The sequence below is a fragment of the Mauremys reevesii genome, linkage group 13 (genome assembly GCF_016161935.1).
Source record: "Mauremys reevesii isolate NIE-2019 linkage group 13, ASM1616193v1, whole genome shotgun sequence".
Classification (NCBI taxonomy): domain Eukaryota; kingdom Metazoa; phylum Chordata; order Testudines; family Geoemydidae; genus Mauremys; species Mauremys reevesii.
Window position 1 is genome coordinate 31613254 of NC_052635.1, and position 25337 is coordinate 31638590.

The 25337-nt window shown below is 40.9% G+C and overlaps 1 protein-coding gene across 7 annotated transcripts in view; it reads left to right on the top strand.

The window, feature by feature from the left end:
• EYA2 (EYA transcriptional coactivator and phosphatase 2) overlaps positions 1-25337 on the top strand; it is a 148598-nt gene that overhangs the window by 58310 nt on the left and 64951 nt on the right. For all 7 annotated transcript variants that reach the window (XM_039498143.1, XM_039498148.1, XM_039498150.1 and 4 more), the window contains 3 exons: positions 2582-2630; positions 3586-3728; positions 7395-7511. In XM_039498143.1, the coding sequence (XP_039354077.1) occupies positions 2582-2630; positions 3586-3728; positions 7395-7511 (309 nt within the window). The remainder of the gene's footprint in view (positions 1-2581; positions 2631-3585; positions 3729-7394; positions 7512-25337) is intronic.

The window sequence follows — 25337 nt, forward strand, 5'->3', positions numbered from 1 at the left end:
GAGTGGAGTAGGGATTCAAAGAGGGAGGTGATATGGTCCGAGCAATTAGCAAGGAATATGATCTCAGGAGCTATGTTTGTTATGTCCTGGAGAGTGGAGAGGGCAGGTGACGTGTCAGGGAAACTGGAAGGAAAGGTTACAGTAACCAAATTGGGGGGTAGAAAGGCATAGAAAAAAAGATGTCTCATAGACATTGCGTGGGAAGGAAGTGGGAGAATCTGTCTTCAGTGTGTGGGGCAAGAGAGAGAGAGAGCAGTCAAAGATGACTTCCAGGTTTCAGGCCTGAATGATAGAGTGTTGTGACAGCGAATGAGAAGAGTAGGGAGAGTTTCCTTAGCATCTCTGGAAAGAGGCAGCTTTTCTTTAGATGCCTAAATATGGCAAAAAGGACTTAAATAGAGTCACTTAAGCTTTAAAGTAGTTGACTTCTAACTTCTGTAAAAACATTGACACAACTATATAAATAGACAGATGAGTAAATAATTCGTATACATTTTATGAATGTTGATTTTTTTGAGTAAACTTTTCTTAAACTATTTGAAACCTTGACCAAAAAAGGGATGAATTTTTTGCAAAAATGTTCATAGAAATGTTCCTATCTTTTGATCAGCTCTAATAAATAATTATTTTTCAGGAAGTGCATCTGTTTACTCATTTGTAGTAATAATATTATTGAAGGAGAATATAAACATTTAAAATTTAGAAAGAAAATAATTTCCCTTTTAATTACTATTAATAATAATTTTGTTTATCATGTACCCATTGCTCTGCTAATATGTTCATGACTCCCCATAAATAAGGAAACAGAAAAATTACAACAGATAAAAATATTTTTTTATTAAGTCTGTAATTAAAAAATTCCATTGGGTTTAATGTCTTTTTTTGTTAATACTTCAATTTAATCCTAATTTTAGGACAAAAATGATAAAACCACATAAACCACCATGAAAAATGCTGCGGGGGGAGGAGGATAATTTAATTACCAGGAGACAGCTGGAGAAGAGACCGGGAAGGATGACTCTTTTATATAACAGCATGCTGTATATTTTGGAAATGTTCTCTCTAGATTAATGGAATGACAAGTTACTTGAGCCCATAGGATTATTTCCATATATTTAGATTTTATACATATTTGCATATTTCATTAAATAACACGTTTAAAATGTTTAATTCACTAACTTTTGCATTGCTGAACACACTGAAGTCGTATCATTTTAGATGACTTCCTAATGAGGATAATTCTCTTGTAGCATTGTGGGTATGTCCTAGCTGATGCATTGGATTGCGCTGCAGATGCTTCCTGCCTCATGTGTCACGTGGCAACTTGCATGCACTGGGAGGTGCTGCAGGTGCCCCCGCTCTGGTTTGTGGGGCCTGCAGCCCAGGAGCATTCTGTTCTGCCTGACAAGTTGGGTGCCATTTATGAATCCTGCATAGCAAATTGCATCGAAATGCCAGCACTGGGGCTGCCCCTGAGTAATGTAACGGTCATGCATGTTCTCCCTGACACATTAAATGACACTGCTGGCGCTGGGCAATATGACATTAGGTGTGTACTCCTTGGCATACTGTGCAGTTAGCCTGGCATGTTGGACAGCACTGTTGACATCAGGAACATGGTGGATGAGTCCTGCCTGACATTACTGATTATGATTTGTTGTTTATAGTGCTATAACATCTGAAGGCCTCAATTAGGAATTGTGACCTAGCATGTTGGATGGCATTGTTGAAGCATTCTGCTTAGTACACAAGGGGGCATTGTGAGTGCACCCCGATGCATGCGTGTCTGGTATATCAGGACACATTGTTGTGTGTCCTGCTGAATGCATGCCTGTGGCATAAGGCAACTCAGAAGTTAACCTAACAGGGCTTTTTTTAAGTCTTAATTAAACCTAAATTTGACTCTAAAAGAGATTTTATTGGTTTTGCTGAATATAAACATATTGTATGTGGGAAGGCAACCTATGTGTGTTCACTTGTATTACCAGTTTTCAGTCCTGTGCTAATATTTTAATCAATAGGCTAGGCAATAATTGTCTTCCAAGATCCAGTACAAGGAGAGATGAAAACTTAAAGAACCTTTGTCCTGATGCATTTAAAGAAAGTGAGACACCAAATGGTGGGAATACAAAAGAAATTTTAAAGGCAGAACATGGTGTGTTTTGTAAATGTCATTTCACAACTGAAGAGGTTGTTTTTGCACCCCTTGTCACATGAGTAGTCCTATTGATATCATGCATTGCTGAGTAGTCAACATGAGTAGTGGTAGTGAAATCGCTGGGACTGCTGTGGCTGTAGAACTGGACCCACCAGCATTATGTGGCTCCATACCTATATCAAGAAAAACCCGGTAGAGTAGTCAATCAGTTGATAGGTTCCTGGGTGCACATAAAGCTGATTTTATTAAAGTTACCCTGTCATTTCTCATAAGTGCCTTAAAAGTCTTTGAGGATTTCAGTACAAATATTGTTCTAGTTACTGTGTAAATTTCTGTGTCTAGCAATGATCAGAACAGTGGCATCAACTTAGCCATATAACAGAATGTTACTGAAAATAGAGACACTTTAATTTTGTTTTTTAGGTAACAGCAAAGCTGCGTCACAGTGTCCTCTCCATCTCTGCTCCACAGAGTGAGTGTTTCTGACAGCGTTCAGGGGAGCTCAAGTACTGTAGATTATAAACTTTGTTTTGCTGATTAACCATTTTGCGAGGGCCCCTGCAACCTTGAAAAGCCTGAAGAACATGATCCTTCAGCCTTTGCACCTGTTCTGCTGCAAGTCGCAGGCCAGATCTGCCCTAGGAGCCCCTTGCTGGTATAGCTATATTGGTATGCCATCCCAGCAAAATCACTCCTAATGTAGATGCTGTTATACCGGTGAAGCTTCTCATGCTTTTGCCAGTATAGCTTATTTCACCTCCTCCCGCTCCGCTGAGCCAAATAAACAATACCAACAAAAGGACCGTTTTAGCAATATGCTATATTAGGGCCTTTTGCCAGCACAGCTATGTCAGTCAGAGAACTCCTCATCACACCTCTGACCAATACAGCTGTGCCTCCAAACGTTTGTAGGGTAGACCTGGCCTTAGCCCCAGAAAACCATTTCTTAATCAGGTTGGACAGGGAGTCAAAGAAACTTGGAGGTCTCCATACAACTCATTTCTACCCTGGGAATGCAGATCTTATCGTTTTGAACATAGGATCATTTATAAGTGACTATAGTGGAAAATGTGACATTTCAAAGGTGTTCCATGAAACCTGAAAATCACAGATTGTCACTTTTTAAAATTGTTGGAAATATTTTGTGCAGCCCTAGGTTATAGAACTGACCAAAGATTAGGATGGCATTGTGCCCTCTCACTTAGTGATATCTCTGTAGGCCACTGCCAGAAGCAGGGTACTAGAGCAAATGGTCTGACCCAGTGTGGCATATTTTATATGCCTGTAATACACAGCATAACACCACGTGTAGCCATTCTAGTTAAATATGTCACTGGAAGTTTTTGCAGCTAGATTAACGAGATTACTCTAGAAAACCATATACATTTAGTATTGCCACAGACCATCTGTTTTCTTGTTCTGAACAGACATCATCCCCATATAGTGACAGTCCCATCTTTTCCAACAATGGCAACCTATGGACAGACCCAGTACAGTGCAGGAATCCAGCAAGCCGCTACTTACGCTGCGTACCCTCCACCAGGACAACCTTATGGAATACCCTCCTACAGTGAGTAATCTTACTTTGTTAGGTTATCTCGAAGAGCTTCTGCTTTCACTAGAGAATGTCTCATCCTTCTGACCCAAAAAGAACATACTTAATGATTAAACCTTCCAGACAAAAACTCTTTAATTGTGTCGTGGATGGGGTTTCTTCCTTTTCTCTTTTGGCTTAGAGAAAAATTCCAATTTGTCAAAAGTTTTAGAAAGACTTTCCTCTGTACTCTCCGGATATTCAGCTCAAGTGGAATGGCACATACTAGCCTGAGTTGCAATCCTATCAACTAAGTAGGGTTGGATCTGGTCAGTAGCAGAATAGGAGAATTCCTGGAAAAATCCAGGTGCTGCAAAGAGTGACAGTAGGGAGTCAGTAGCTGGTGAAGTTTCCTGTGACCCATTACTGAGCCCAGCCCCCTAGAAAGTGCCTCTCTCGGCGGTACCGTCTTTGAAATGAGGCTCTGACCACTTGTGACCATTGGAGACCTTGGGGTAAATCCTCAGCTGGCACAAACTGGCATAGCCTCACTGGACTGCAGTTGGAGCTGTGCTGCTTTACATCAGCAGAGGATCTAGACCTGTATGTCCAGTCTTGCAAGATAGCAGGGGGAGGTGGTAAAAAAATCTACTTTTGTAAACTATGCTTTGCCTCTCTACGTTGACTTTGCAGTTTCAGTTACATGAGCCAGTCTTCATTTCCTTCGTAAAAACCGTTGTGTATCATTGATGATACAGAACGATTGTACGCTGCAGATGAGTAAATTTAACAAGTGGTGGGTGAAATGATCTCTGTACTGCACAATGCTTTGTGATGAGAGAGACTAATACATTTGCAAGATATTATTAGTAAATATTGTATATACATTTAGACTATATATGCAATAAATGGTTTCAGACATACTGTATAGTAAAGATAATGGAAAGCAGATTTTTTTCCTGAGGCTGTCTTACCATTTTCAACATCTAAGAATCTGTTCCACCTCCTCTGTGTGTGCAAATTGTAGGGGAGCCAGTCTCCATTCAGTGTAAATTGATGTCATGTGAGATCTATTGGGTGGGTTTGATTATTTTCAGTCACACTGTAAAGCCTCAGTAGAGCTACTTGCTACTGAAATTGTGCTATTCACATGCTTATAGCATACTCAGAGTTGACTGTAAATAAGACAAAATGACAGAGGGGGCTAAACGACCAAAGTTTGAGTTAGTAATTCAGGTTGGATAAAATTGAACCATCACCCAAACATTAACCAAACGTTTTTGAGGTTCAAATATATTTTTCACAAAACTGGTTTTCATAGCCCCATATGGAAATCCCTAAAATCCTACAGGGAAAGTCTCTTCCTAGGAAATGTCATACCCAGTTTTGTAGACCAAAGAGGTTCATGTTGTTTAGCTATGGCTTGGAAACGGTGGACAGCCAGACTTGTGGGTGCTTATCCCCAGCTGAAATCGTGAGCCCCCTTTGAGTCGTTCAGTACTACCCAAAACTGCTGTGTGGTTTTGTTTCCAATCCTACAGTCAGTTTTGACAGTCTTTGAGCTCCCATGCCCTTGTTTATTTGGTAAATACAGTGTTGCTTCCCAACATACAGCCGTAAAAACACAAACCGGTTACACAGCTATTGACAACGTTTTTAGTTAAGGAAAACTCAACCTAACAATGTGTGAAAGGCCTGGGTAACAGGCTTGGGAAAGTAAAATCTATCATGACGATTAGAGGGATGTTTTGAGTTGATTTTCTGGAATTACAAACACAAATGTATCGTCTGGATGGGTTCCAAGGCAAACGCTGAACAGTTGTCCCTGTTAGAGCAGGTGAAAATATGGCCATTTGCTACTGGCTAGCGTCTTTAGGGCACACACATGTCAGGCCCACATACTGTTTATAAATCCTGTAGATTACCTATTACCATCCTTGAACAGTGGTTTCCCTCCCTTGCCCCCACCCTCAATAATATATATGATACTGTATATGAGAAATCCCACCTGGCTGATGACCAAGAACAATGAAGCAGTATTGTTTTTAGATACAAATATAAAACTAGGCCAGTTTCTAGACAAAACAGAGCATTGTGTGGAAATTAATTTGGTGCTAAGTTATTTCACTGTCTGACAACAATTTTTAGACTTCCAGAAAGGCCCAGTCACTGAAGATTAATTGTGGTCGGGGCTGTAATAGGTTGAGTGTTCACATGCATGGTGCTGATGTAATTGAAAAACAAATGTGATGTTATGAAAAACAGCTTCTCTTTGCAATCACCCACAAACCCCCTAGCAGACAGGCTCTACCAGCAATAATGGAGCCTGACACCTACCACAGCCTGCGCTCACTCTTTGTCCAAACAAATTTCTTGGGTTTCAGTATGGAATGTTGTTATCCCGTTGGTAATCTGCATTTAAATTGCATGGATTTCATCTAACATTGATTATTTCTCCTTAGAAATAAGTGACTTTGTCCCAGGAGAAGCTATTCAGTAAAATTTACTCCCACCCTCAGCGAGTGCAGACTCACTGTACTTTCTCAGGTTGAAGGGATTGGCCAAGATAGACAGCAACAACTTGGTTGGCTGAAGCCATATGAATTTGATGTCCCTTTGGAAGGTTTGCCCAGAAGTGCACAAAAATGGCAGCAACCTGGGCAGCTCATAAATCCAAGAGCAGACCATCAATAGTCTCTTTGTTTAACCATGGCGCTTAGAGTGTGTTTTGTGACCATATTTTGTTTTGTGCAAATACACATGCAAAGAGGCAGAGGCCAAAAGATTTGTAAAAAAGACACACCTTTCAGCTGTTTACTTTAAAAATACAGCAGCATGATCTCAGCAGGCCCGGGTGATAAAATATCAGACCCTTTCACCACCTGCAAAGATTCCATCTTGCAATGTTAAATTCAGTTAGTGCCGCTCCTCCTGTGATTTGACATGCGTTTTACTTGCCTGATTTTAGTACCAAGGAGATTTTGACTAGGGATTTGTGCATTGCTCAGCTTTACTATTGTCAACTATATGTGACTATCTAGTGTTCACACCTAACTGATATCCATCCAATATGACCTGCTGACAAATATTGTGTTATCTCATTCTAAATGGAGCTGATGAAATAATTTAATTTAAAAAAATCTTTCAATCATGAGTGTTTTACGTGAATAGAAGTAACTGAGTTTAGTTTACTATAATTCATATGACCACGTTGTTAGCAGTTACCAGCATTCTGAGAACCCCTCAGAATGTTCACAACTGCAAAAGTTTAATGAAGTTTGGCACAAGTGTTTAGTTGTCCAAAAAAATCTTTCTGGAAAGTGGATTACTTCTTATTTTCCTGTCTTTAAGTTAGTCATCCATTCCGAGAGCAGAAACTGTATCATGGCAACCAATCACACAATAATGACTACTTAATATAGTTAACACAAATAGTTTGTGGTGAACATATAGGCCATACATTATTTCAGAAAAATATTTGGCTAACACTAGTGAATAATGAAAAAGTTTTCAAAAATTGGGATTTGTTTGCTAATAAAAAAGAAGGTTAAATCCAAACTGAATATTAAAAATGAATAGTTTGATCAGCTCCAACTCTAGCTAAAATGTCATAAGCTTTGACATTTTTTGTTATACCTGTATATGATGAGATCAAGCAGAACCCTAACATTGTGCATTTGGTTCCTTTTATATTCTCCAAAGGCATCAAAACAGAAGATAGTCTGAGCCATTCTCCAGGACAGAGTGGGTTTCTTAGCTATGGATCCACCTACAGTACCCCAACAACAGGACAAGCACCTTACACCTACCAGATGCATGGTCAGTATGGCTAGTTTTCTTGCAGTTTATAGTCTACTAAGGCCTGCAGCTTCAAGCACCGGGCAGCAAAATCAGGTTCCATCTGTTGGAAGTATGAAGAAAAACAGGAGAGTACCAAATCGCTGCTGTTTTGATCTGAAATATGCTGAGTATGGAAGAACCATTTTCAATATTGACAACCCCAGGTGCCCACAGATGATGAGTCAGGCTCCAAAAATCAAATAATGAGATTGGCTTAAAAAGCTTGAGATTTTTACACAGCTTTGGGTCACATTTTCAAGCTTTTCTCGACAATCATGAGGGGAGGGCCAGAAATTTACTCCATTTCCACACACCCTGTAAAACCTGAGTTTCAACCTAATTACTTTGACTTCAGGAACAGGGGCTTTAAGAAAAACACCAGATATCATGAGACTCACAAGAGTTGCTAACGCTGCTTTTTATTTGTTGGTTTCGATTTGGAGTCCTAAGACTCATAAAGTACATTACAATATTGGAATTTCATTTGTGATTTTTTTTGTTAGGCCATTTTTTTGATGCCATGGAATTTGATTTTTGCAGAACATCTCGGTACTGTCAGTCAGATACCTGACTTGGGATTGATGCACTTCCAGTATCTTTCTTGATACTTTATATATTCTGTCTGCTTTATGCTGGGGCATTTGCGGTCCCTGACCTTAGTGAATAGTATTCATTTTCTAATACTTGCTTGTGTCATTAACCAAGAGGATGGGGGATGTGTCTTCATTTTCAAAATCCTTACAGGAAGGGGAAAAAAATTGTGTGTGGGGGCGGGGGAGGGCAATCTGCACTACAGTTTGGGTTCTGCAGTAGCTCTAATAATCTGGATCTAAAAGTGCTTGCCCAGAAAACATTGCAGGAAGTGATGATTAGATCTAATGTACTGGCATCTGGAGAGAGGAAATATGCCACAATAATTTCAGTTTTATGTACCAGTGTGCTTTTGCTTTTTACAGTGAGGGGCACAGTATGTAAGAACTGATTTTGTGTTACTGATATAAAGTGGGTCACATCATTCCTATACATGAAGTAATCTAAAATATCCAAGGGGAGAGTAGTTTCATTTTCACTTAGAGTAGTGACACACCACTTTGAGTCCAATATAAAGGTTGCACTGAATTGGACAGGATGAAAAAAATGTATTTTCTCCTCTTTCTCCTCACTTGGAATTTTGTCCTTCACTAGACTTCAGTGCACCTACATTTTAAAGTGCCAGTGACTTCTCTGTGATGTGAAGAATTGTGACTAAATTAAACTAATGAACATTAAGGGATTGAGTACTTGAGGACTTGTGATCTATATGCAAAATATTTCTGCTGTTTCTTAGACTGTGCAAGCCTCAAAAAGCCAAGGGTGCAGGCTCTGTGGTTATAGAAGGGAAAGGACAAGCAGTTAGAGAGACAGAGCAAACCACTCCAGGATTCAACGGGGAGAGGGAAAGCAAAATACAAATGATAATAATACTTTGCACTTATCTTGCTCCTTTCTCTGAGTCTCAACACATTTTAGAAACTTAAACCACAGAAAAGTTAAGTGACTGCCCCAAGGTCACATAATCAGTTAGTGGTGGAGAGGAAAGAGAACCCATGTCTTCTGTCTTCCAGTCCTTTCTTTTGATCTCTAGACTATGGCCCTGTTGTCACCACAGTGCCCTTTTCTGTTTACATCTAAACTATCCACGGACGCTCTGCAAAGAAAGAGAAAGGGAATTGTTTTCCTGCCCAACCGGGAAGGGGTGGACGGACACACTGAGTATAACTTGTCCTCTGCTCTGCTTTATTTTTTGTTTTAAATTTTAAAAAATCAAACCCTAAATAGACACATAACCATAAACAGAATTTTTTAAAATGTAGATACAGCAATGATCTAGGGAAGTTGGGAGGGGAGAGGTGATCCTGGGCTGAGATGTCATATGCTAAGATTATCAGAGCCAGTTTTCATTGTAGGGTGCTACTACACCCCTTAGAGTATGTGGGCCAGCAGAAACTGATGAATCCTTAACCACAATAGCACTGGTAGGACATACAGGGGCGCTGGAGGGATTGGCTGTAAACATCAGCCTTATCTAGTACTTGACCCAGAGCCCACTGAATCAGCGGAAAGACTCCCATTGACTTAAGTGAACTCTGGATCAGGTTCATACTGAGGCATTTGGAGGAATCCAGAATGAATTTATCAACTGCTGATCACATCCCTGGAAGCTATATATTTATTCTGTCCTGAAATGTAAAGGATTCTTCCTGACCATCCCTGTCACTGGATTAATGGTTGCTTCCACTTTCTCCATCTCAGTCTTATAGTAACTCTGAACAATAAGCATGCTGTTCTGCAGTAAGGACCCTTCCTTCTGTGTATCATTGGAAAAGCATCCATTTGTTCTTACAACCAGCTCTAGATATGGGAATGCTGTAGACTGAATGCAGCTTCATCTGTGTCAGGAAATGCTGGGCCTGATGTCCCCTTGCAGCAGTAGCAGCTGTACTGTGTCCCAATTAACTTCAGTGAGATTTAGTGCTAATGGCTGTAAAACTGCTATTGACAAAGTACAGGCATTTTCCAATGGTGTCTTGTAAGGCTGGTAATATTCCTGCCCACTTTTTGTTTCCTCAGACCTTTTAGAGGGTCTGCACATGTGCTTTGTATTAGCTACAAAAATCTGCGTTGTTTTGGAAGGTACTCATTACTCACTTGGGACCAACATTTTCAAAGATGGCCTCTGTGCAATCTGGAGATTTGTATGAGCAAATCTTGTGCACTATCACTTGTGAATGCAAATACTGTATGCTACTTGTCCAAAACTACTGACACAGGCAAATAGTGTAAATTATACTTAAAATGAACTGGAAAGAACTTCATGCATGTCAGCACACATAGAAGTCTTTCAAGTGTCCACTGTGTCTAGGCTGTATAGTTATATCAGATCATTTCACAATGCTTTATCGCTGTCCCCAGTTGGACAATTTCAGGCAGCCTCTCAAAGCTGGTATTGTAAAAAGAATTTTTATAGTGGCAGGTGCTGGTCCCCAGGAAACTGTCCAGGAATAAATAGGCTGTTTCCTGTAGTAAACAAACATTTCCCCCCGTCCTAGCTGCTCAGAAGCATAAGGGCTTTAACCAACTCCCTGTCTCTAAAGTTTATTTACCTTTCCTGAGTGCTGGTGAAAGGTTTGGCTGGGATGCTCTGAGCCTTCCTGCCCCAATTGCTACTGAGGAATGTGCACTCCAAGCTTTCCCACGCTAGTGCACCTGGGAGGGAGGGGGCGAGGGCAGATCGTTTTCTCTCCCTGACATTAACAAGTGACTTTCCATGCTCACTCTGTCTCCAGGACCTTATTGGACCTCTGCCCAGCTCAGATCAGTCCTGCTGGTCACCCTGCTGTTGAGACCACAGAGTGAGTCATGGTGATGGGCTAAAACAGCTGAAAGCACAATTTATTTATTTACTTTTTATAAAGCCAAAGCTCAGGAGGGCTTTAAAAGTCAAACTCTAAACTTTGCATCCAGGACAAAGCATTTTACATCATTTTAAAAGAGAAAAAGGCTCTTCAAAGACTGTGACACATGCACGACCATGATCAGGAAAGGTTCTTACAGCACCCCATGTTGGACAGTTTTGCATTTTAGTTTGTGAGAAAAATAGTTCTCCTGGGTAAAGATGTAAAATTACTGAAAAATATAATAGTGCAAATTTGTAAATGAATTAGCTGCAACTGTGATTGCCCGCATTTAGTGCTGATTTCATGTTAATATTTTAGCGAATGAGTTCATGAGCAGGAGCGTTTGGTGAAACCATGAATTCTAAACAAATCCTGCAGAATATTCAATTCGTACCATAACCCTGGTTCTAAGAATTACACACATCCAGCCAGGGAATAGGAGCATACCATCGATGTACTGTGCCAATCAAGATTGTAAACAAACGCCATCATGAGCTCCACATGCATTGTCTTACCCTGACTCTAGATCACATTTTCTCAGGTCCCAAGTTAAAATTGAGGTTTTTCCCCCCAAATGCCAGCACAGCCTTAGCCTGGGATAATGAGAATCAAGCCAGAATCTCTCCTCCTTGTCCATCATTATAAGTAATAAGGTTTCTTGAAGCCAGAATCTGCTCTCCCTTACACCTGTGCAATCTCATTAGTCATTGTTATAGGGTAGAATTTGACTGTACGTTTGGAACTCCAGATGCCAATTGTGTGCATCATGTGCTAACAGGAGTAAAAAAATAATTTTTGTCACTAAAGATCTGCAGAATAAGAGGGACACTATTTTGCAGAAATAGTGGGGGAAACCCAATGAAATAGAAAAGGTGGGCCTGGCCCCTGACAGGAAAATAACCCTAATGTGGTGCCAGTATCCATATGCTAAAAATCTGATACAATGTCACACATATATGTAAAACATAGGGGATAGGACTAAACAGTTTCACATCTTGGAACATATGGCATAAAATGAAATATATAACAAAGCTATTTTAAACTGAAATCTCTTTTAATGTCATTGCAGTGTAATACAATGGATCTTAGTATGTGATCAATCTTTGAATTATATGGCTACACCCTGAAACCTTATGTTTGTTCTAAAATAGTGAATGTATGTAACTGGCATATAAATTTACATACAACCAATATCTTTGTGAAAATAAAATGTTTTTCACGATGAAGGAAATTCAGGAATACACAGATAGGAAAATGGGAGCAACCAGGCTAGATATGTGACTGATTTGGGGGTACCAGTTGCTCCCAGGGCAATTTCAAATGAAAAGAGGAGGGGGCGCCTTGCTTTAGACCCTTTTACTTTCAAGGTAATGTGCCCTAGTGCTCACTAACTGAAATCCCTAATTAAGGTTTTTGGGTATGAAGACCTGTACCATTCCCTCAGTGGACCTGCATCTAGGCACACACCTTCAGTACTGACTCCCAGAAAGATTAGAGAGACAGGCTGGGTGGGATAATCTCTTTTATTGGAACAGCTTCTGTTGGTGAGGGAGACAAGCTGTCCCGCTTTTCCCAGAAAGATGACATCCTAGACTAGGTAATAGACGAGAGATATTGTACCCTTTTAACAAATCTTCAGACCCTTTAGAAGAACAACAATGTACTAATTTGCTTGTGAAATTATTGGTTTAGCACAGATAACATGATACAAGACACACACATTAAATTCAGTCCATGCCCTAAACAATTTAAAAGGCCAATTACGAAACTGAGTGCAGACATCAGATGAGCAAATCCCTAAATGCATCCGGTTAGCCAGTTACCTGTTTTGCCTGCAACTGTGGTAATTGCACATGCAAAATAGGTGCACAGTAATGCAGGCATTTAGACTCCTAATATGGCCAGTAAATAAATAAAATTAAAAAAGCTGACCCTTAATGTTTCATTAACAAGGGAGGGGAAAAAAAGGAATGTGCCACCAATCCTAGCAAAGGGAATTAAAAATAATAATAATAATAATAATCCTGGACATTTCCTTGCCAATCTTGTTTTAGCCATTAGAGCTGATCAAAAAAATAGGAAAAATGTTTGCCGTTTATTTTTGCCAAAATTCAAGATTTCAGCAAAATTTCCAGCCAGCTCTAATATGGTAGCCGGTCAGAGTATGGGAGAAATTTTCCATTACTTAATATTTTTTTTTTAAATTCAACCACTTTGTTAAAATTCAGAATTTTGAGAAAATGTTTAAAAGATTGAAACTTGGAAAATGTTGAGCAGATTTTATATTCATTTTGTTACAGGATCCATCCCCACAGCTGACAGCCATTAGGCAACTGGCATCCAATACATGAGGGCGGCCCCTCTTAGCAACACTAACACTCCATGCTGTACCCAGCTCTACCACGTGTATTAACAATTCTTGTGTGTCCCTTCTCATTTCCATCCCTCTTGCTATTCCCTTTCTGCTGTTTGGTTGTTCTTGTATCTTTTGGTGTCACCTTTCCTTTTCCTGGCGCCAACTACTGATGGTGCCCCATCATGCGCATGTCTGTGTGTATAAGAGAGAAAGGAACTCTGTGTCTGGTTTCACCCTCAGTTACTGTGGATTTTGACACTGGTGTCACTCTACTGACTTCAGTGGAGTTTCCTCTGGATTTTCACTGATGTAATAGAACAAAGTCTGGTCCTGTGTAAAAACAAAATTGTCACTCCTTACTCTTAAAAGACTTTTGCAACAAGACAAGACGGTCATTTGATCAGCTGAATGGAATATTAATTCCAGCAGCCATGCTGGCTAACATACAGTGCATCAGCTGTGTAGAAACAGCAATAAGGACTAGGCTGCAGGGCATTTCCTGTGGATTAGTGAGCGGGTGTGGTCCCTTAATTGCACCTCAGGCCATCTCCTCCCAGCTGGTCCTTAATCCCCAGGAAATGCCCAGCTCTTCAATTATTATTGCTTAAACAACTGCTGGTTTGAAACTACGTGCTAATGAAATTGCACAACACGTAAACTGTAGCCAGAGACCATTCCAAACGCTTTATTTGGGCAGGAAAGTGTTTGCCCACCATTTAAAAACCAAAAAAAATCCAAATCCCTTTAGCCACAGAATAATTCGTATATTATAAGGAAAAGTTCAGTTACGTAACTATAATAACTTGTCTTTGGCAAGAGATTGCAGGGCAGTATTGAGTTCTGTGCACATATATTTGGGGCCAAAAACCTATAAATGGGAATTCTTTGTTACTGCTGAGAATGTAGCTTCCTTGTGCAGATAGCAGATATCATAACGAATTAACAGATAAGTAGATTTCATATCTGCAGTGATGACTTGCATTGGACTTAACTGCATATGTTACCTATATTTGTGATATGAAATATTGCCCTACCTTAAACCCCACCCCCACTAGTCCCCCCGCCCCAAACTTAATATATATTTAGTAGGCAGATGTGGATTTTCTAACGAAGGGAACATTTTTAGCTCATGATTTAGGTACAACATAGGTAATATTTTCTGCATTTTAAAATGGATGCCTAAATTGTTAGTAATGTTATGTAACGCTTGCACATGTACAAAATAGGTACTTGTGGACCCATGTAACAAGTGATTAGCGGTGTGCATATGTGTGTTTAACAAGGAGAAACTGAGTGCTAATATTTGAAAATCTAGCGTCTTAAACGCTTAGTGATGAAATATACAAGTATATGGTGAGGTAATTTAAGCTCACACTTGAGTAATGTGAGTTACACTATAGGATGTAGACAATAAATCCATCTGAAGTCTCCCAAAATGAAAGGGAGGGAGAGAATGTTCTCAGCAAACTGTCACTAAGATGCTTTAGCTTCATAAAATTAAAACCTCCCTAGAAAATGAGTAGCCCCTTTCAAGTCTTCTGCTCCACCAGCTGGTTCGCATTAGTCGCAGTCTAAGACTATGGCGGCAGAGCTGTGCCCCATATCACAGTGAGTTCAAGGGGGAGAGGCCTCTCGTCAGAAGGGGTCAGACCTCACTTTTTACAGTATAAATACATGTTCCCCTAGAATAGCAGCACAGTCTCCCTTTCAAACGTTTCAAAACACCAAAGGTTGACCATGCTAAATTTACTTTGTTTTCAAACCAGGCATTTTTGTGGCGGGGGGGGTCATGGACGGGGAGAGAAAGGTGTTGACAATGCTGCACTGTATGTTGCAAGGGAATCTGTGCTACTGCTACCTACGGAGAAAACCCTGCTTTAACTCTGCCATGGTTTGCTGCTGTAGAGACACTGTTGTTGACACTTGCATTCAAATTCATGGTTTTTGTTGTCGTTGTTTGTTGTAACTTGGTCATAAAAATGTACTCTTAAACCTTTATTAAATGAGGTCTTCATGAACTTGGGAGGGAGATGTGATTGGATATAGAGGGGAGCGAAAAAGATAGACATACAGATGGCTGATTGTAATTTAGGGAGTCTTTTTCAATGAGATATTAATTTTAAAAAATGGTTTGGAACATCCATTCCACCTGGTCTGGCCAGTGGCTGGAAGTATGATCTGTCTTGGGCACCAGAGTGGTTGCTGGGGTTTCAAGTTTGGGGTTGGATGGGAGCAGATTCTCAAGGCTCAGTGGAGAACCGGGAAAACCCCACTGCCAAAAACTACGTTAAATTAAAAAATAGCAGTTTTTATTGCATCCTAGAATTTCTACAACCAAAAGTAGGCATACATTTTGAAGACGAATATTTCCTGCGGGTGGTGGCTGAGGTATCATCTGTTGAAATGTTCAAGAGAAGATAAGAGGAAGCCCTCCAGAGACAAGGGTAGAGGAGGATTCTTTCAAGCCCATCTATATGTGAATGGCTGTTGTCACTATATTATCTGTACACTCAGTAAGATGCAATAAAAATGAAAATTCACTTCGCTTGATTCTTAATGCTTTAAAAATATCTACCCTCCTCTCCAAAAAAACTAGAGGCCTTTCTGGAAGATATGCTTTAGTCAAACATCAGTTATTTGCCTCAGTACAGGAGTAACTGGATGAAATTCCATGGCCTGTGTTATACCAGGTCAGTCTAGATCAGGGGTAGGCAACCTATGGCACGGGTGCCGAAGGCGGCACGCAAACTGATTTTCAGTGGCACTCACACTGCCCGGGTCCTGGCCACTGGTGGGGAGCTCTGCATTTTAATTTAATTTTAAATGAAGTTTCTTAAAAATTTTAAAAACCTTATTTACTTTACATACAACAATAGTTTCTTTCTATGTTATAGACTTATAGAAAGAGACCTTCTAAAAATGTTAAAATGTACGACCGGCACATGAAGCCTTAAATTACAGTGAATAAATGAAGACTCAGCACACCATTTCTGAAAGGTTGCCGACCCCTGGTCTAGATGATCTGATGGTTCCTTCTGGCCTTAAAATTTGTGAAATTATGGAAAATTCTTTATCTAGCCTGCCAGCTGAGGAAGACAGTGGTGCGGAATGGGGACATGTTAGTTGAGCCCATATTCAATAGCTGGACTTGCTGAGCACAAGTCCTGCATGTTATCTGTGATGAGATTAATTAGGATCATTGTAGGCTTTGGGCAGCAGCAGTATTGAGAGATAAGAGGAACGAGCTGCTGGCTGAGCAGAAAGACCCATCCAAAACTAATTTCAACTGGAGGTTGCTGTTTGTGCATCTTAAGATGTAAGGTTCAGATTTTCAAAAGACAGACCTCTGTCTTTTTGCAGGCACAGTTTGGCCTGGAAAAATTGCACCAGCAAACTTAATAAATATGCTATGGAATTGTGTGAAACTTCAAAAATTCTTGGAAAATACAAAACAAATATTGAATAAATTGTTGGAACAGAATGTGGATTCTTCATAAGAATGTAAGAACATAAGAACGGCCATACTGGGTCAGACCAAAGGTCCATCCAGCCCAGTATCCTGTCTACCGACAGCAGCCAATGCCAAGTGCCCCAGAGGGAGTGAACCTAACAGGTAATGATCAAGTGATCTCTCTCCTACCATCCATCTCCACCCTCTGACAAACAGAGGCTAGGGACACCATTCCTTACCCATCCTAGCTAATAGCCATTAATGGACTTAACCTCCATTAATTTATCTAGTTCTCTTTTAAATCCTGTTATAGTCCTAGCCTTTACAATCTCCTCAGGCAAGGAGTTCTACAGGTTAACTGTGTGCTGTGTGAAGAACTTCCTTTTATTTGTTTTAAACCTGCTGCCCATTAATTTCATTTGGTGGCCTCTAGTTCTTATATTATGGGAACAAGTAAATAACTTTTCCTTATTCACTTTCTCCACACCACTCATGATTTTATATACCTCTATCATATCCCCCCTTAGTCTCCTCTTTTCCAAGCTGAAAAGTCCGAGCCTCTTTAATCTCTCCTCATATGGGACCCGTTCCAAACCCCTAATCATTTTAGTTGCCCTTCTCTGAACCTTTTCTAATGCCAGTATATCTTTTTTGAGATGAGGAGACCACATCTGTATTCAAGATGTGGGCGTATCATGGATTTATATAAGGGCAATAAGATATTCTCTCTTATTCTCTATCCCTTTTTTAATGATTCCTAACATCGTGTTTGCTTTTTTGACTGCCGCTGCACACTGCATAGACGTCTTCAGAGAACTATCCACGATGACTCCAGATCTCTTTCCTGATTAGTTGTAGCTAAATTAGCCCCCATCATATTGTATGTACAATTGAGGTTATTTTTTCCAATGTGCATTACTTTACATTTATCCACATTAAATTTCATTTGCCATTTTGCTGCCCAATCACTTAGTTTTGTGAGATCTTTTTGAAGTTCTTCACAGTGTGCTTTGGTCTTAACTGTCTTGAGCAGTTTAGTATCGTCTGCAAACTTTGCCACCTCACTGTTTACCCCTTTCTCCAGATCAATTACGAATAAGTTGAATAGGATTGGTTCTAGGACTGACCCTTGGGGAACACCACTAGTTACCCCTCTCCATTCTGAAAATTTACCATTTATTCCTACCCTTTGTTCCCTGTCTTTTAACCAGTTCTCAATCCATGAAAGGATCTTCCCTCTTATCCTGTATTTTTTTTTCTGTGACCAAGATGAATTGTGGCTATAAATTTTAGCATGTGGACTGTTCACTGATTTGCAAGCACAGATTGGGTCATCACCTGTTGCAAAAAGAAAGGCTTGGCTGAGGCTAGTCTGAAAATCTGGGATTTGGTGTACTAGAGCCTAACTGCTGTGTTGCTTATGGTGTCTCACAACGTAACACTCCTCGATAAGAATATATTACAGGGGAATGTAGTGTTTAAATTCTTTGTTTTCCAGGTGACTGTTAACAATAAACAATTATTAGAACAGGGATCTACACATGCAAAATAGTGTTGGCTTGACACATTGAAGTCCTGGATGTGTGAAGTCCAAGTTGGCACTCGATCCTCAGCACCTGTTCAATTTCTTCCTGTCAATAGTATGGGCAAAGGTTGGGAACCCACCTTACTTCTGAGTTTCCAGACTCTTGTCAGTTTGTGTTATGCTCACCCTTTTATTTTCAGTTTTAAGATTTGATTTTAGTTGGCAAGTGCTATTAAAGGGTTGTCTGACTTACTTCCCCTCTGATCATCAGGACCCAGACAGCACAGGTCATTTAATTCTTCCCATCACAAAGCAGTTTCTAATACAGAGGAGACTGTTCGGAAGCCCCTAAACCTGATTACAAGGAATGTTGACTGTGCCTACGCACCATAATCAATGAGTACTTTAGAAATGCAAATATAGTTAGAATTTCCCAGGATTTAGATTAAAAATGCAGTTAATTCATTGGACCAAAGCAATAGAATTCTGTATTGACCATCTATATTTACTCTTTCATATATATGCAGCTTTAAAATTAAAAAGAAATTGGAAGAATTCTAAGGTATATAGCACTTCAAAGATTTGTGCTGAGATTCCTTTCTATGAATCTATACTATTGTTTCTATTGCGATCTGAATTACAAACCAAATGATTTCATACACCCTAAAGGAAACAATACATCTTTGCTTCCAGAAGATCTTGGGTCTCAATTCCCCATCTCTAGTAAGCAATGGAATGATGTATAACTCATAAGAAGAAGGCCAGGAAAAAGGGCATATTTTTCTGAGGGCTAATAGAAATATATTTAATACATATAGGTGAATACATACTTGAATCAGCTCACATCCGAAATTCATATTTCAGCTTGAAAATACATCAAACTACAGGATGTTAAGAGGTGTTACTCAATTTCCAAAATGTATTAATTTCTGGTAGCAGAATTAAATTACATGGATTATCTTGCACCTCTTGGGTCATTTGCCAAAAAATAAAAAAAATTCAGAATATAGTGTCAATACCTGAATGGGGAATGGGCATCTAGTTTTGAAATTATCGATGATTCTATTTCATGTGCATTTGATATCACAGTAGAAAATAGGGTTTAGTCCACACTTGCATCATTAACCCAATCTACAAGCATGTGGTACAAAGTGATGCAACAGAAGCAGAAGGCGGAGTTGTAAACCATGAAACTCCGTAGCTCTGCAATCATTATGCATGAGGACTTTTGGTATTCCAAAGATCTTGCTGCAAGTTCATCTGCAATCAGAATTCCTTCACGAAGTGTGCCTGACATTGACTAAGTTTACAGTGAGATTTAAGATGGGGGTGATAGTGTATGCTTTTGCGGGTGGGGGGGGGCATTGTTTTGTTGGGGGGTGTTGTTTTTGCAACAGAGTATGTTGTATACCAAAAATAACTTAGTGGGAGGGAAGAAAGAGGAGAAAGATAAGGAAGCTTTTCTTGGTTACTCAGCTTTATTTTAGGCTTGAATAGAATATTCTAAAAGTTACACAAGGTTAATTGAATACTTGACTGGGAACCCTAACAATGCTTTCATTAAAATATTTATCAAGTAAAGGGAATTTTAATATAGTCTAGATAAAATTATATACAAAAAACTACATTAAGAAACATTAAGGTTGCAAGGTCAAGTACTCAAATTAGAAAATGCCAGATTTACGGTGGTCTGTGTAATCTTAATTCTTCCCTCTTGTGCATTCGTCCGTTTTGTGCACTGAATGAGGCAGGGATCCTGTGGGGAAAAATGTGATCATGTGATTAAAGGCTGTCACAGTGCATCTGGACAAAGGGGTGCAACATGTGTTTGCACAGACAAGTAAATCTGCTATTTCCTAACTGTAAAATGCTACAACCAAATAATGTCCTTTTAGGTCTTTTTTTTTTTAAAAAAATAAAATAATGTAATTGTCTGAAGTGTTTTTTAAAGGAAAAAAGATAAAAACTAACTACATTATGTACAACTGTAACAAACCTTAGTCCAATGCTATGATATATTTATCAGCAGCATTTGAACCCTGGAACGTCAGCACTGAAGCACAAACTGCTGCCACTTGACCTATAGGACTAACTACACTAGTTGATAGGGAGAGAGAAGACTGTTATCCCAGAAGGAGGATGGCCCACTGGGTCCAGGTGCTGGGTCCAGGGATGGGAGAGCCAGTGCTCACTTTTTTTCTCCTCCTTGTCCCCACAAATTAGGGGAACTCCTACTCCTTGTGGTGCCCCCAAGGGGAAGGGGCTGTTGGGTCCAAGCTTGTGTTTGCAGGGCACCTGGCCAGGTTCCAGTCCCATGTGGTGCCCCCAGAAAATAGTGGACAACCTAAATATAGGGTTTGCTACCAGCTCCTGTATAACATTCATGTCTGTTATTCACCACATAAAGTCTAGATTGTGTAACTAGATATTAGTGCTGGCTGAAGGTGTCTGATAGAGAGCCCTTGAGACTGAGGTCTTCTCACCACAAGACACGTACAGCACAGTTAGTGGCAATACAAGTTTATTTCATGTTGTCCTACTAATGTGCCACAAACTTGATCATGCAAGGGACCACTGCTAGGATGAAAGGGTTATTTAGTATTTGGTCCCTTTACTGAGATGTCCAACAAGAGGTTTTTCTGATGGTGAAGATTGTGATGTGGAATTGTACTGAATTCAGCTAAGTTTTTGTTGCAGCATTGTCTACTACTTGCTTAAAAAGTTTCCTTGTGATGTATTTTTAAAGAAAATGTAACTTTATTTCCTATGGTACCTGCACCAGCAACCTATAAAGCTCGTTAGAGTGAACATTTTCTCACAAATAATATAGGGGACACTTTCCCAGCACCAGACTCCAGATAGTGAATGCAGGCAATCTAGGAACTTTCAAACTCTTAAAATGAATTGACTTACGTGGAGCAGGTCACCTACAAAAAGAAAAAGGAAGATAAAAGCCAAACCCTTACAGCAGTCTTGTTCATCATGCTTTACAGACATGGGTGAGTAATGAATTATGGGTCACAGACCCAAAGCAGCATAAGGAGGAGACTTTGGTCGAGAAACGTTGTACAAGGAAATATGTCCTAAATAGTCACCCAACTGTCCAGCAAAAATCAGTCAGCCTAATAGAGATGGTTTCTAAGCCAAAGGTTGAACAAAATCGTAGTGGTAACCCCATGGGGATATTTTAAATTGGTGGTGTAAAACAGGGTATTCTACAGGAGGCATTTGTTAGTGCGAGATTCATTGTGTTTCTAAAAGAGCAGTATGCTTTAGCAGAAGCTACTGCAGTAAAATGCCACAGTGCTCTTGTGCAGAACCACTCTGTCCATATAGGCTTTTACAATGTGCTCTTCTCAGTAGTATCCAACTCCTTCCAGATAGAAATACAGAGCAGGCTGTTTGGTGGAAGGGAACATTATGCTTAATGGCAAACAGTTGAGCCGTATGACACAGCGTACATATGGGCTGAGTTTATCTTCTCCTTTAGCAGGTCAGATACTCACTTGAAATAACTTCACAGCTGACAGCAGTGTAACATTTTATGAGATTCCTTGCCCAATAAATGCAGGCAGATGTCGTAGGATTTAGACTCTTACAAGGCACTGGAGTATTGTTGGTGGGAGGTAATTCTGACGGGTGCTTAACCTCTATCTAAAAAAGTATCAGCTTGGAGAAGGCAATATTTACTGCAGGAAACATTAGCTTGTCAGAGAGGTAAAATGCTGCAAAGAACCTTCTGAATGACCACCGAAGTCACCAGCCAGATGTTGGCCATAGAATGAAGTAATGCAAACACTACTGGGAGTTATACTGGTACTTTTCCTTGCATCACTGACTTGCCTACTGACTGTAGGAGCATTAGGTTTTTAATGTAAGTCTGAACAACATGTTGTGTATAAAACAGCACATGCCATGTTGTACGGGTTATAAAACCCAGTGTATCACTATTGCAAGGGACATTTAATTTATTAGTATTAGGAGATTATAAAAAAAACCCTTTCAGAGATCTTTCATTGGAACTGATCATCTGTGAACTGAAAGAATCAGTGGATCATCATTTTGTTGTATCTTTTCAACCACTTCTGCAAGTTGTCACCACCATAACATCAGCCACCACTCAAGGCGGCCACAGGTAGTCTAGATACTGTGCATCCTTTGTGTGTTCCTGGACTCCTCACTGCTACTGTAAACCAAAATAGTTAAGTCTGTGAAAAATGCCCTGTTCCACACTTACATCTGTTCAGACTTGGCCATTTACATTTTTGTGACGCTTGATTGTTTCAGTGCATTCAGTTCTGGAATGAAAACATGACCTAGAAAAAGCTCCTGTTAGTTCCGAGTGTAGCAGCTCACGTACTCACCAACAGAGCCCACTGAGAGAATATCTCCGTGGTGCTCTCCTCCCTACGCTGGTCCCCACAGACTGTCAAGTTCAAGGGTATAGCCCTAATCTTCAGAACCGTCTGTGGGACTGCTCCACATTACCTAACAGGTCACCTCATTTGCCACAACTGTAGCATCCCATGACAACTACATTCCTCTGAAACAATGGAACTCTCAGCAGCATGAGTGAGCCTAGTAAGTGCAGAGACAGAGTTTTCTTTATAGTGCCTGGGTGGAACTTACTCCTGAAAACACTGAGAACAGCCATCCATCTTATTGCCAAACTTGCTTCATCATCCTTACTTTCCTGAGTGGAAAAGGGATGGAAAAAAATTACCATTAAGGAGATGGGATGGGGAAAGAAACTGAGAACTTTGTAACATCTAACACGTAGAATTTGTTAGGCATTCCAAAACTACCATGAGTGCAGTATAGAGAGATTGCGTAAAAGATTGGGCAGTTTACTGTGGTCTTTGGATTTCGAGAAGCTATTGGAGGTAAGGAAGTGAGGAGTTAGGTACAGGAGAGAAGAATGGAGACATTTTATAAATGGAGAAATCATAGAAAAATGAACAGTATTGCTGCTGGACTCGGGCGGCTCTAGGGATTTTGCTGCCCCAAGCATGGCAGGCAGGCTGCCTCCAGCGGTTTGCCTGCGGGAGGTCCTCCGAAGCCGCGGGACCAGCGGACCCTCCGCAGGCAAGCCGTCGGAGGCAGCCTGCCTGCCGCCCTCATGGTGCCGGCAGAGCGCCCCCCGCGGCTTGCCGCCCCAAGCATGCGCTTGGCGTGCAGGGGCCTGGAGCTGCCCCTGCAAGGACTGCATTTCTCTCCACAGGGATGCAGTGCAGGGCAGCTGGTTACTTGCATATTTTCCAAAGAGGACCAAAGCAGCAGAAGAGGTCTATAGGCAGGGCCCACTGACAGCCTGTCTGAAACCTTGTTGGGGCTCTCTTGAGGGGCAAAGGCCACAATTAACTTCTCAAAGCCTGTGGCTGAATCCATTAATGGCTGAAAGGGAGAGCTAAAGGACTACTACTGAAGGGCCTTACTTTTTTTTTTTTTTTTGCAAGTTCACGGCTGCCAAGTTTGGTGCAGATTCATATGGGACATTTTGTGCCTATTTATTTGCAAGCATGCAAATTACTCATTAAAATGTACATGTTTGTAAATGACCATAAGCTTCAGCTTATGGTCATTGTGCTGTGTCCCAGATGATGGTGTGGGGAAGGACAGCTGTGGCAAGTGCTGAAGGATATTGGGGCATTGGTGAGAGCTTTCAGAGGACAGGGGAGTACCATAGCGTCTGGGCTTGTGGTAATGTCCATGAGGGCTGGGGGATAGCTCTAGGGTAGTTAGGTTTGCGGGGGTAACTGGAGGGGGAAACTGGATTTGTGAGAGTCAGCAGGGCAAAGGGAGAAGAGACAAGCTCAGTGGCTGGGATTAGAGATTGTGGGAGGGAGAAGCTGTGTATAGTTAAGTTTGGGGGGTTGTTCAGGGTGTCAGGGGAAGCTGGAAAGAGGTAGGTGGGGTTTGTGGGGATGTCTAGGGAGGCAGCTGGGTGGCTGGGTGAGAATCCGGGGACAGCTGGGTTTGTGGGAGTGCCTGGGAAGATGGGGATAGCTGGGTGGAGTGGCTGGGGACTGGGTGGAATGTGGAACCTGCTGAAGGGGTCAAATTGGTGGCTGTGGGAGGGAGCCTGGGGCCAGTACTGGGTCCCCTTCGCCACCTGTCCCTGCCTCCACTTGCTGTTGCTGCCACTTGGCTTCCCTCACAGCTGCTTTTTCCCCACTTATTTCTTATAAGGGGCATAGCAAGACAGAAGCCACTTGTGTGCCTGCTCAGCAGGTGCCACAGCAGCCCCAACTGTAGACCATTTCTGCAGTCCAGCTGCACGCGAGACACTGAGTCTGTGGGAATGCGTGGGGAGTTCTGCATGCGTGAGTGCCACAGGAGGTCCAGGACACCTGGCAGGCCTGCAAGTTGCCCTGTCAGCTTGGGGCTTGAATGCTCAGCATGACAGCTTTTCCCCAGCAGTGACTTGCAGCCCTGATCTGGCTCAGGCACAAATGAAATTGTACTGGCACACATTTAAAAAATCTATTTTAATTGAAGAAAAAAAAAGCGTAGAGGAATAGCAAAGGGAATCCATTTACTGTGAGGGCCAGGCTATAACATTAATAAACTCACTAAACTTTCACTTTGAGTGTTGCCCTTGTGCACTCTAGTGTATCTCTCTTCTCCCCATCACAAGAAAGTATATGGCACTGGATCTACAGAGAGGGGTTTTTTACAGAGCATGCACAGCTGTTGTATGGTGTCTGCATTTGTGTTTGCTTGTGGTAGATGTACTCTGTGGGAACATTTACTGTACAGTATGTCTGAAGAACTGTTCTCTTCTAGAATCCAGATTGTTTTATTACCAGCTAAATGTTCTTTAAGCAACCTGTGAATGAGGGCATTGTGACATTTAGCAACTGATTTGATTGAACACAGATGTGAACTACACTCCATATGGAGAAGATGCCAAGGGAGAGATCCTGGTCTGTGTTTCTGATTTAAAAGTGGGGAGTTTGAATGCAAGCTGGGTGACACAGACCCAGCAAGGTAGATAAATGTTTCTTACTCACTCATCCATGGTACAGTAAATGTA